Here is a 12,090-nt window from a genome sequence, read left to right as displayed (position 1 = left end):
TACAACTGTGCTGTGTGTCTGTGTGGTTGCTTGAATTGGGGAACTGATCCAAGTTAAAAATAACTCATGTGTAACTTCTTTCAATGTGTCAGAAAGATATCTGCCCAAAGTGTGATACCACTGCTGCTCTGCAGAACAAGTGGTGCCTGGTAATGCTGTCCTTGTAGATCACTCCACTTGCAGATGGGTAAATCATGCAAAGTTTGGTCTTTTTCGTAGGATGTGATTTAAGTGGCAGTCAGGTTGGTATTTCTGTGGGTTGCTGGAGAAATAGGTAGTTGAGCATTATTTTTCTACTCTGTTTCTTCTTTCTCTTTGCTTCACTAATATCCGAGTGACTGCTGCTGGGTGGAAAGTTTGTTCAAGTCACGCATCTGCAAAACAAAACTCTGGACTCAGGAATACTTTTTCTTTTCCTTTTTTTTTATGAATGAAGGAAGAGGAAGTGTTAACTTTTTAAGGTCAGATGGTAGACTGTGCTGCTGTGTGGTGGTAGATCTGATGTAAGGGAAGTGTTGGGGCCCCGTGCACTGGAGAATGTGCAGAATTCTGCCTCTTGTAGGTTGTAGAATTGCACTGGCTAATGTACAGCCTGAAACTGCACCACTTGGTCTAACTTGATTTATTTACCAGCTTCTGTAATCCTTGAATAGAGACAGATAAACAGCATGCAGAAAACATTCTCTTTTTAGAAACTTCAAACAAACTACTTACTTTTTTAAGGAAAATGTTATAATCAAATCATAACATGAAAATCCAGAAGACATTGTCCCTTCTTTTCAATAGCTTCCCAGAAAAGAAATTTTATCACAAGCTTAATTGCATCAGTATTTCTTCTAAAACAGTACACTTCTGTCATGCCAAGTAGTACAATGTAGGTAATTACCTGTATCACTTAGCTTACATCTTATTAAATATTTTGGTGACTAAAAATAAACTTAAGAAATCCCCTACCAAGTCAGCCAAATGAAATCCCATCTCATAGTCTGGTCTGTCTCCTGCTCTAGCAGTAGCAAATGCTGTTCAGGGTAGCGATCTGATGATGACTTGCAGTCTCTTTATGCCTCCTCAGTTTTCACATTTGTGGTATTACAGGTGTTGGAGGCTACACCTACTCATAGTCTATTTAATATCCTGCATAAAGGTGATGCCACTCTTTCATGTCTTCTTGAACCTCTGACAGCAAGCTTGAAGAGTTTACTGCCTTGTGAATGGAGAGGTGTATTTTCTATCTGCTTTAAACTGGCACCCTAATGATTATATCACGTGCCCCTAAGTTCTCATACTGCAGGGTTTCATAAAAACAGTTCTGCATTCTGGTTGTCCACTACCGTCTCTCCTGTGTTCTTTGTCCCTCCAGACTGAGTAGACCCCACCTTTTGAGGCAGCTGCTGAAGCCCATTGGACACTTGCCTTTCTCTGCATTTTCTCAGAAACTGCTGTGCCCCTCCTAAGGAGTGAAGATCAAAGGCGCACTCGGTGCCCTGTATGTGGGTACATGCAGTTCCTGTGCTGTGGCAGAGTGACACCCTCTGTCCTGTTCCTGGTGCCACCTCTGGTGACACCCAGTGTTTGCTGGATCCTGTAGCACGCTGAATCCGTGCTTTAAGGGAGAACTTTGCCTCTCTTTCCTGAGCTGTTAACTCAGTAATGAATTCTATAACTCTAATATTCTGTGTCATTTTGTCCTCATTTACAACTTGCACAAACTCATCCTTGTGGAAATGTAATGGAGTCATAAACTTAAAGTGTATTTCACAGCTCTGATTTTCTGTTGTTGTGTCCATTTGGAGGAAGGTGCAACAAAATAACAGCAGTAAGGAAATAAGGATGAATCTATTACTAAAGGTAATAAATGCAAGAAGAATTTTAGATTTTTTGGCTGTTATTGTCTGGGGTGATTAGGGAAGTCTGAAGAAAGCTGTTTGGTCAAGGTTAAAGAACAGTCTAATTATAACCATGGGAACCAATGCTTCTGGAACTTCATCAAGTATGTTAAGAAAATATTCCATTCCAACCAGTTAGAGTGAGCTGAGCCTTGAGGCATTTTGCTGGGTATAAAAGATCATTAAAATGATAAGACAAATGTGTTGCAAAATAACCTATTTTACCTGGTAAATTTTCCAGTGTCACTGCAGCAAAGCTCTGAATAAATAGCTTCACTCTTTTGATAGGATTTTTTTTTAAAGTGAATTTACTTGCCTTCATCCTCTGCGTGGTTTGGTGGACTCTGGTAATGCTTGAGGCCTGCTTTCTAGATGTAAGTCTCCTGCATGTGTTTTGGGCAAAGTAGTGACACAGAAAAGCAGAGCTTTGAGAATCTGCTGACAGATAGTCACAGAATTGCTTAGGTTGGAAAAACCTTCTAAGATAATCAAGTTCAACCATTAACCTGGCACTGATAAGTCCACCATGAAACTGTGTCCCCAAGTGCCACATCTTTTAAATGCATCCAGGGACAATGACTCAACTGCTTCCCTGATCAGCTTGTTCCAGTGCTTGGCAACCCTTTCCATGAATAATATTTTCTTGCTACCAAATCTAAAACACCCCTGGTTCAACCTGAGGCCATTTCCTCTTATCCTATTGATTGTTACTTAAAAGAGACTGACCCTCGCCTTGCTGAGCTCTGGGGACCACCACTGGTGACCAGATATAACCAGCTGGATGTAACTCCACTCGTCACTACTCTTTGGGATTGGCAGTCAAGCCAGTTTTTTATCCAGCAATGCACCTGTCCAAGCCATGAGCAGCCAATTTCTCCAGGAGAATGCTGTGGGAGACAGTGTCAAAGGCCTTACTAAAGTCCAGGTGAACAGCATCCACAGCCTTTCCCTCATCTGCTGAGCAGTTCACTTTTGCATAGGAGACCAGATTGGTCAAGCAGGACTTGCCTTTCCTAAACCCCTTCTGGCTGGGCCTGATCATCTGGTTGTCCTGTATGTGCCTCAAGGATCACTCAAGGTGATCTGTTCTGTGGCTTTCCCTGGCACTGAGGTCAGACTGACAGTCCTGTAGTTCCCCAGATTAAGTTTTAGTTTAGCTTTGGTCCTTCTAATTTTCTCCCTACATAACCTCACAGCACCCCAGTAGCCCTCCTGAGTGTGCTGCCCCTTCTTCCAAAGCTTGTAATCTCTCTTATTTTTCCTTAGTTCCAGCCAAAGGTTTGTGCTCAGCCGGACTGGTGTTTCCCACTTCTTCTCTTGCCTTGGCCTGCTTCTGTGCCTTTAAGATTTCCTTCATGCAGGATGCCCAGCCTTCCTTGATTCCTTTAACCCTCAGGATTGCCTCCCAATGAATTATGGATTCTATCAACCAGGCTCCCAAACAGGCATAAATCTCCCCTCCATAATTCCAGGATAGCAGTTCTGCTGAGCCCCCTCCTTAGTTCTCTGAGAATGGAAAACTCTCTGACATGCAGGGCTACCCCACTGCCTCTCCTTCCTTGCTTCTCCTGCCTTCTGAAGCATTTCTGGGCATTTAGGTTCATGTTGCTCCAGCTGGTGAAGTTAGAAGGCAGAGGGTCCTAAAATCTGAATGCAAGATGAACTTTCCAGGTGTCCCCTACTTCCTGCTGTGTGATGTTCTTTGTGTGTCTTCATGAAAGTATTTAGTCTGATTGAAATCTTGTCTTGGGAATATTGCCTAGTCCATTAGAAAAAAATAATCCTGTGATATATTCTATCTTGCTAGATAACATATTGCAGAGAGGGCTTATTTGTCCTTGATCTAACTGCTGTCTTTGTCATGGATAACATTTATAACAGATCTATTTTCCTGTTATGGAGTTTTTAAGGGACATTTTGGATAGTAACATTTCACTAGTTCTTCACTGCTCAGGATGAAGCTTTTCTAATACAGATCAACATCATGAACAACATCTACTAACTTCATGTACACTTGAGAAACAGGTCAGGAATATCTTGGAGGAGGGTTTTTTTTGTTTTGCCCTGTTCTTGTCCTTTTTTTTATTTTATTTGTCTACCATAGGTGGGGGTGAGTTCTGTCCTGAATAGCAATGATGCCTTTAAGTATGACTGCCAAAGCTGGGCTGCTGTAATGATGCTCTGTTATCCTGGAAAAGAAATCCACAGGATACTATCCTTAATACTAAGAGGATTAACTGTGTGTAAATGTTGCAATTAAAATTAACTGGCATGCTGACCACTGCATCATGCAGTTAATGTAGGAAAACCTCTTGGTTTAATTGTACTCTTACATGCTGTTTCCTGGTATGTGATTAAGCCAATATTTAGAATGGGTAAACAAAATTATATTTTTTTAAATTGGGTAACTGCTAACCTTTTTCAAATTTTGGTTAGCTTGTTGTGCTAGAGACTTTATGCTTTGAATACTTTCAGAGATAAGGCACAGGCAGTTTTCCTTAAGCTTTTTTCTAAACCAGGAGTTGAAGATGATCTCTCTCTCTTTTGTGATTGAATTTATAGTATAGGGCAGATGTAGACACCTTGCTCTGAGCCAGACATGATGAAAGGTCCATGGGCTTGTGTGTTGTGGGCTCTGACGAGCATTACACCTTTGAGTCTGAAAGCTTTGGTGTTTTAGATTCATCTTCATGATTAAACAGAAAGACTCCAAAGAAAATGTCCAGGGATGCTTTTAATTACTCTGTGTGTTCCTCTGTGTTTCCTCTGTTCCTTCTCTTGTCTCTGGAGATCACCATGCTTGTGCTATGCCCAGTATCTCTTGTTTTCAGTGGACTAAGAGTGTTTGCAAAGGTGCTTATTGAGGCCCAGATGAAGCGAATTGTCACAAACAAACCACAAACTCATTTGTACATCTGAGTTGGTAGTTCATGTTAATTGCAGCAGGAAGCATGAGAAACTAAGCCTAAATTTTTGTTGCCTAAAAAAATAAGCCTCTCTGTGTGCTCTTATTTATGTTTAAGAACAGTCCACTTACAAGCTCCAATGTTTTTATTAATATGTCAGTGAACTTTAACTTCTGGGTGTGATTAGTACAGTTCAAGTTGTTTAAGTCCTATTGATTTCCTGGTTTTCATGTTGTTACATGCTGGGATTTGCTGCCTTCCAAGAAAAACTGATGGAACCTTGTGTATGTGTACATGCAAAAGCTCTGGCCTAATGCAGCTGAAGTCCAGTAGCTTAGTCTAAGCTGCTGATGGAGGTAGAGACAGGCTATCCTAATTGTCTGTCCCAAAGCAATTACTTTTATTCAGCTCCACAAATCCAGGAGATGGTAACAGTTTTAGCAACCACAACTGTTTGTGAAGTGAGTTTGTTTCAGCACTGATTGAGATTAAACCACACAAATGCACTGTGGCCACTTCACACAGATTCCTTAGGCATGATGAAATGTGGCTGGGTCTGGTGCTGTTCCACTACAAGTGGAGAAAATCTGGCACTTTGCTGGTGCTGTGGGAAGTCACCAGTGTTTAGCTGCTCACCCTTCTCTGCCCCTCTTTTTGAGTGTAGCCTGGCTGGCCTCCCTGAGGCTCTTCTGGCAGGAGGAGGCTGCTGAGGGCTGAGAAGAGTCGCTGCATATGCAGGCAAAGATGCTGTAAGAAAGCTTCTCTCTTGTAGCCCCTGTGTTGTCTGGCACTTCATTTATTTCAGTTAGAGTGAAGAAGTCTTTGTGGGTGGAGAGTGATCTTTGAGGTAGCTAGAACCAATCCTACAGATGACTTGGATACCAAGAATGAGACAATGTACTGGAGTTTTATTTTGGGACTACTTGACCTGGTTTCAGGCAAGATTTATCTGGTTTTTAGCATTTTGGATTTGAGATGTATCAGAATGGGAACAAGAAAGATGAAATAAATTTGGGAAAAACTGACAGAGGAGAAATACACCTTCATATTTTTTCTTGGCTTAAACACCAGTCTGCAGAAAGTCTGCAACGTGGTCTTCAGTACAAAATTAGCTCTTCTCTCTCAAACTGTTAGGGATTCCTCCAATTCCTCTGACAGATTAGAGTGTCAGCTCATGAACAACTACTGAACCATGACTGGCATTGTGACTGTGTGTTGTGCTGCACACAGTCGGTGCCTGTCAGCATGTTCATTGCTGTAGGTACTTTATTCTCCTACCCTGTGGTGAATAGGAGTGGTTGTTCAAAGAGGGGAAGCTTTGCACATGGGCTTTGACCACAGGGTTGTAAGGATGTTGTAAGTGTACACCATAGCTTACGCCGCGGCTGTGCGAGCCTAACCAAAAGAAAATGTTAAATGCCCTCTCTCTCTGACAGCTGGGCAAGGAGAAGGACTTATGGCATGTTTGAACTTTACTCTGCTAGCGGTGATGCTTTTTTCACTTTGAGGGAGAATGCAAAGTGGGTAGGTTCCAGTGGTTTAAGTCAGCATGTTCTTGTTATAGAAAATAAAGAGCCAGTGGGATGAATTCTAAATCCTGCAGATGCTTAATGACAGGTTTCAGCAAACTTACGAACTCCTCAAGTATGTACAGTACCAGAGCCAGACACCATGGACAGCATATTTCAAAAAAATATTTAGAAATTGCCAGTGGAAGCTAAACTTTGAAAAACATGAAGTCATTCTTGAAAGAGTTCAAGTTGTTTAAGTGTCATGTGAATTCAACCTATTTGTTGAAACTAATGTTATATGCCTCAATGAGGAAAATAGATGCTAGCTTACATCTGAAAGAGGGAAGCTTTTGCATGCAGACAGGGAAAAGCACTGTTGCAGGTTTAGCATGACAGTCTGCTCAATGCATGTTTCATCTTTTTATGTGAGTAAGTCTTAAATAAAACCTTTGTTTTTTTCTTTTTCAGAACCGTAATGAAATAAAAAATGGAGCCATCCTTCGATTAACAACATCTCCGGTGAGTCATCGTTCTTCTCTTCTTTCAAAGTGAAAATTCAGTTCGTAAATACTTGTGAACTGATGTATGTAATTTTAAGCTTTATCAATGTATCCCACAATCCTCCAGGAGCAAAGGTTATGAGTTATGGAGGCAGGAATAATAACTCTGAGTGACATTTGGAGATACTGTTGGCAGAATTGGGTGGGTTTTTGTGTCTCACATCCACTGGGAACAGTTTTTACATACAAGATATCTCTGCTTCCCTGCTGACATTGCAGCCTCCCTCAAGTTGCTCTTTTTCTGCCTCAGAACTTAAAACCAGGAAGCCAGGAGGAAGGTCAGGGATTTGAATAATGGAGAGCTCTGCTGGGTGGCACAGGTCAGAGCTTTCCTGATCTCTGGTTTTGTGTTGAGTGAGTAGCAGCTGTAATGTTGATATTTTACTGGGATTTCTTTGTTGTTGGCTTTTTTCCCCCCTACACCCTCTCTTTGCCAGCTCCTAAAAAGCACAGCAGAGCTGCTGGTTGCCCTGTAATGGCTTGTTTTCCTGCTGAGTTGAGCAGTGCTGCTGCCACATGCTGAAAGCCACTATTAGTCCTGGAAGATGTATGTCTAAGGCAGCAGCAATCCCATTTCCTTGCTGACAAATGCAGTTAGTGTGCTATTAAAATGGTTTACCTCTTCATGATGGTGCTCTAGCCTCTGCTGATTTGAAGCATTCTAATGCTCATACCCTGCCACCCAGTAGCTTCTCAACAGAAAGCACTTATCAACAGCCAACAGGGCAAAGACTAGAGGCTTCCATTAGCCTTCATCATGTTCTTCAATGGTCACTATATTCAGAGCTTTATAGACATTAAAAAAAATTAAATAAACAGCAGTTTAGGACCATAGCTCTGTCAGGATCTGTGTGATTCCAGAGTCTCTTGGCATATATCACCAAAACAGCCTTGTGCATGGGAAAACCATTTCTGGTAGAATACACCCCTTTTGATGGAAATTCCTCAGACACAGACAGCCCCAGCACCAGCTCCTTCTAACCTTTGTAACTTCTTAATAACAAATATCCCCTCCTGTACTTCCCAGACTTGGGATCTCTTGAAATCAAAACAGCATCTGTGGTTCATCAAGAACCAATGTAGTCCAAATGCAGTGCGTCATGTTTTGGTGTAACCACAACATGGAATAACCATATAGGACAACTCATGGAATTCTCCCATCTCAAAATCCACAACCAGTTGCATTGTGAAACCTCACTGAAGAGAGGCTGTGCTGTGACTGATCTGTGAAGATGGCTGGCTGGCTTTATGATCACTTGTGCAATTGGAAATGGGACCTACAAACACAAAAGACAAATCTTGGACGTACAACACTATCTGCTGCTACCAGTGGTCAGGAAGGTGGGGCTTTGCACCCACCTGTCATTCTAGGACTATCATCTGCTTGTTCTGTTTCTTTGTTGATTTGCCTCCGGGTCAGTTAATCAATTCCGGAGTCCTGAGGATGTTGAGATATTGCCAGTTACCTAACAAATTATGGACTGCTCTGGCACTGGCCTGCAGTTATGAGTGACTCAGCCATCCTGTTTTAAGATAGAAGGCTGGTCTACTCTCTGTTCTCCAGTAGTGATGTTTATGTCTGAACTAGTGCTTATTTTTGTACTTCCTGATGTTTCAAAATTTTGTGTTAACTTTTCCCAGAATCAGAGAGGTCTCTTGAAAGGAGGAACATACTGTTTTTTTTTGGCAGATTAGCAAATATCTGTATTGTTTAAATACGTAAAAATGGAAGTTCTGCATGCTCTCACTCTACAATAGTGTCTTTGCTTTTTAAGGTACTGTCAAAGTGCTCATCATAGCAGTACCTAAAACAGATAAAGGCCTCCAAGCTGTGGTTCTTAAACAGGTGACCCACACAATGGTTGTCGTTTACCCTGAAAAGCTAACAGGCAATCTGTTTCCATATTTCTTCTGAAATTCTGTATGAGAGCAGCAGAAGTTGGAAGATATAATGTGAAGAACAGGCTGCATGATACACTCCTACAAAATGGGAAAGATGCTTTCCTAGCTGTTAGTGCTGGGTGAGAAATGTTTTTCTCATCATATGAAAACATCAAGATTCTGAATTCCCCCCACCCCCTCTGTTTTTTCTATCCTACAATAGGATAAAGCTGAAACTATCTTTCCTCTTGTCCCAAAAAACCAAAATCATACTCAAAACAAAAAAGCAGAAAAAAACTTTATGAAAAAGTAGATGATTTAGGAAAGGAAAGAAAGATTGAGAGAAATTATGAGAAGCCACATATGGATTACGCAGTTTCTGGGATGTGTCCCTGTAGTTTCAGAGAGGTCTGAGCTGCCTACTTCCTGGCTGTTGTGGGGGGGAAAAAAATTGTCCTGAACTTTACAAGCCTTTTGAGGAAACTTTTTTCCTTGAAGAGTTGAGAGGAGTTTTGTTGACCTGTTCTGAAGGCTTCATGAGCTTAAAATGCTTTTCTAGTCCTTAATTTTTATGCAGCTTATAACCATGACAGCCAGTAATCTGGGTGTACCCTTTAGGGTTGCATGGCCCAAGTCATAGAAAATTGGATGAGAAGGATGAGATGCAATCTTTTTGAGTTCTGTTTTCATTAGCCTCAAATTATTTATTGCTCACATACCCACAGTTGGTGCTATTAAAGATTAAAAAGAGAGAGGAAAGAAAGGTAGTTTTATCTAGAAATAGTAAACCAGCATTTTTGAGCAGACTTTTTAAAATGAGGATTTGAAATCTAACTCCATGAATATAAACGTTAAATACTTTCTCTTTTTTAATCTTGGATTTAGATTATTTTGTGTGCCTATACAGGGACCTTTATCTGAAAACCATTGTTAATACTGCAAGGGCAGAACTGCAGTTATGGTGTGCTGCTAAATCCATTATAAATGCTTGCCTTGAGAGATTTACAATGTGGCTATTTTAAATTTCTTTGAGTTAAAAGTTTGCAAACGCCAGTCGTTAGGCCTGGTGGGAATTTGAACTGCTTCTTTGTTTCCATAGGTCTGTTTGCTAAGTTTGTGAGATTCTCTGAAAGACTGTTTTTTTCCTAAACAATGCTATTTTTTTCCTCTATAAACTGCTCACCACACAGACACTGTTTCCTAGGTAACTTGAGTGCAGATTGAATTTCTCACATATTATCTTTGTTCCTATATCATCTTTCTTATTTATTTTAACCTCTCCTATCATCTTTCTTACTAATTCTTTGGGCTATTGTGTGTTTTTGCAGTTTTCCCTGACCTGTTTTCCCTCTTTGTCCATCTGCATTTCTGAAGGGACGCATGAAAAGTTTCTTATGCAACATTTCTTTGTATTTGAACTTACGTGACAATTGAGATGCTGTATTGCTGCTTTCTCTGTTGTGATAACCATATTCCAGTGCAGGGTGGGTAGGTTTATAAATGAGCTGTAATTGCTCCCGAGTGTGAGGCTGATGCAAAAGGACTTTAGTGTCCTGCAATGCAGCAAGCAAAGTCCAACCTTTTAGTGTGTGGAACTGCAGGATTCCTTCAATCAGATCCTGCAAATCCTTTCTGAAATGACTAATCGTTTCAAAAAGATGCTAAATACTGGGAAAATTAACTTGAAGGAACTGGTGTCGTTTATTCAGTTTAATGGTTTTCAAACAGAATTGATTACTTGAGCACTTACTGTTTATTAAAAGCAGCTTCTTGGCCACTTACAAAAAATGCCTTGCTTGTGAGGTATATACCTTAAAACCTGGGTAAAAGGGGGTTTTCTGATGTGGTATTTGTGGGACCTGATAATTTGCTTTTGTCTTTTTCCTTTTTTTTATCCCCAGGCCATGGATCAGTTGAGTTCTCAAACCTGTCACTTGTTTGTAGGCAGAGTATCAGCATGTGTACAACGAGCAATCATGTAAATAAAGGTGTTTAATGATAGTCATCATAGTATTTTCTATGAATGCTTCTACAGATATTAAGAACGTGTTCTTTATATGTGATCTAAACAGGCTAGGAAGTATAAAGAGTTTTTTTAACCTAGTTCTGCTTATACATCTGGATCCAAAGTAAAATTTTGAGGATCTAGTTTAGAATTTTTGATCTACAATTGCTTGAAGATGTATTTGAAGTTCTGTAAATGCATAACTTTTTGCAGTTCTAACCTGTAATTGTGATTATGTTTATCATGTAATGGTAAATTAGTTGCTAAATAAACCTTATACCAGAAGCACTGACCATGGGGGTCAATTAGCCACTTTTATATTTTTCTGCTCATAGTAGATTTCAGAAGTGGAGTTGGGGTTTGTCTGTTCATAGAGAAAGGTTTAATCTGATGTTTTCAGGTTTCAAAAGGCACGTTTTGAATAGTATATGTCAGGGAGCTCCCTGACATATATGCAGTTTTAGGTGTAATGGCAACAATAATCCAGGAAAAGGCAGCACTTTTAAGACATCATGGTGTTCCAACACTGAATGATTTAAATTAAACTGCAGAAATGCTTGTGTTTGGTAAAACAAAGCTGGATTGGGTAGTTACTGATGGTCTCTATGCTCTTTTTCTAGCAACATATTGACTGATGTAACTTAATTTACAGGATAGATAAAAATGCCCTTATTTTATTTGCTTTTTGCTTTTTTTTTAATTTGCTTTTTGTAAAGGATAAAGAAGACAACTGATTACATAATGGAAAGCCAGCAATTTCAATCAATGTTCCAACTTTCTTCCATGGCGCATTCATGTTTGATAGTGGTTGCATTTGGATCTGTGTTCTCCCTCTTGTCCTTCCTTGCTGTATTTTGTATTCTGTACAGAAGCCCTGTGTATGTCTGGTTAATGAGTTGCTTTCAAAGTTTTTGCACAAAGTATTCTGTGGCCAAGAAATGATAGTTTGATCAGTAGAATCCCTTGTTAGGATGATCTTGGGATTCTTAACCTCCAAATGGCTATTTGAGTCTCTAAGAAAGTCACATCCTGGATTTAGGTCATTAGTTCTCTCTTTAAGCTGGCAATCTCATCAAGCTGCTCCTTTTAAGCAGTGCTGGTCCCTAAGGGCAACCTTTCTGGATGTCCTTGGAGCAAGTCATTTAAGACTAGACATGTGGCTTATGCCACTTGACAGCCTTTTGAAATGCTGGGACTTCAACAGCACACGTATTACAAACTTCCCATCTTCCTTCCTTCCTTCCTTCCTTCCTTCCTTCCTTCCTTCCTTCCTTCCTTCCTTCCTTCCTTCCTTCCTTCCTTCCTTCCTTCCTTCCTTCCTTCCTTCCTTCCTTCCTTCCT

The 12,090-nt window shown here is 40.4% G+C and overlaps 1 protein-coding gene across 2 annotated transcripts in view; it reads left to right on the top strand.

Annotated features, from left to right (window-relative positions):
* ELMO1 (engulfment and cell motility 1) overlaps positions 1–12,090 on the top strand; it is a 303,889-nt gene that overhangs the window by 70,882 nt on the left and 220,917 nt on the right. For both annotated transcript variants that reach the window (XM_058803529.1, XM_058803519.1), the window contains exon 6: positions 6,772–6,822. In XM_058803529.1, coding sequence (XP_058659512.1) covers positions 6,772–6,822 — 51 coding nt within the window. The remainder of the gene's footprint in view (positions 1–6,771; positions 6,823–12,090) is intronic.

The sequence above is a fragment of the Ammospiza caudacuta genome, chromosome 1, assembly GCF_027887145.1.
Source record: "Ammospiza caudacuta isolate bAmmCau1 chromosome 1, bAmmCau1.pri, whole genome shotgun sequence".
In the NCBI taxonomy this organism is placed as follows: domain Eukaryota; kingdom Metazoa; phylum Chordata; class Aves; order Passeriformes; family Passerellidae; genus Ammospiza; species Ammospiza caudacuta.
This window is presented reverse-complemented; position numbering and strand designations above follow the sequence as displayed.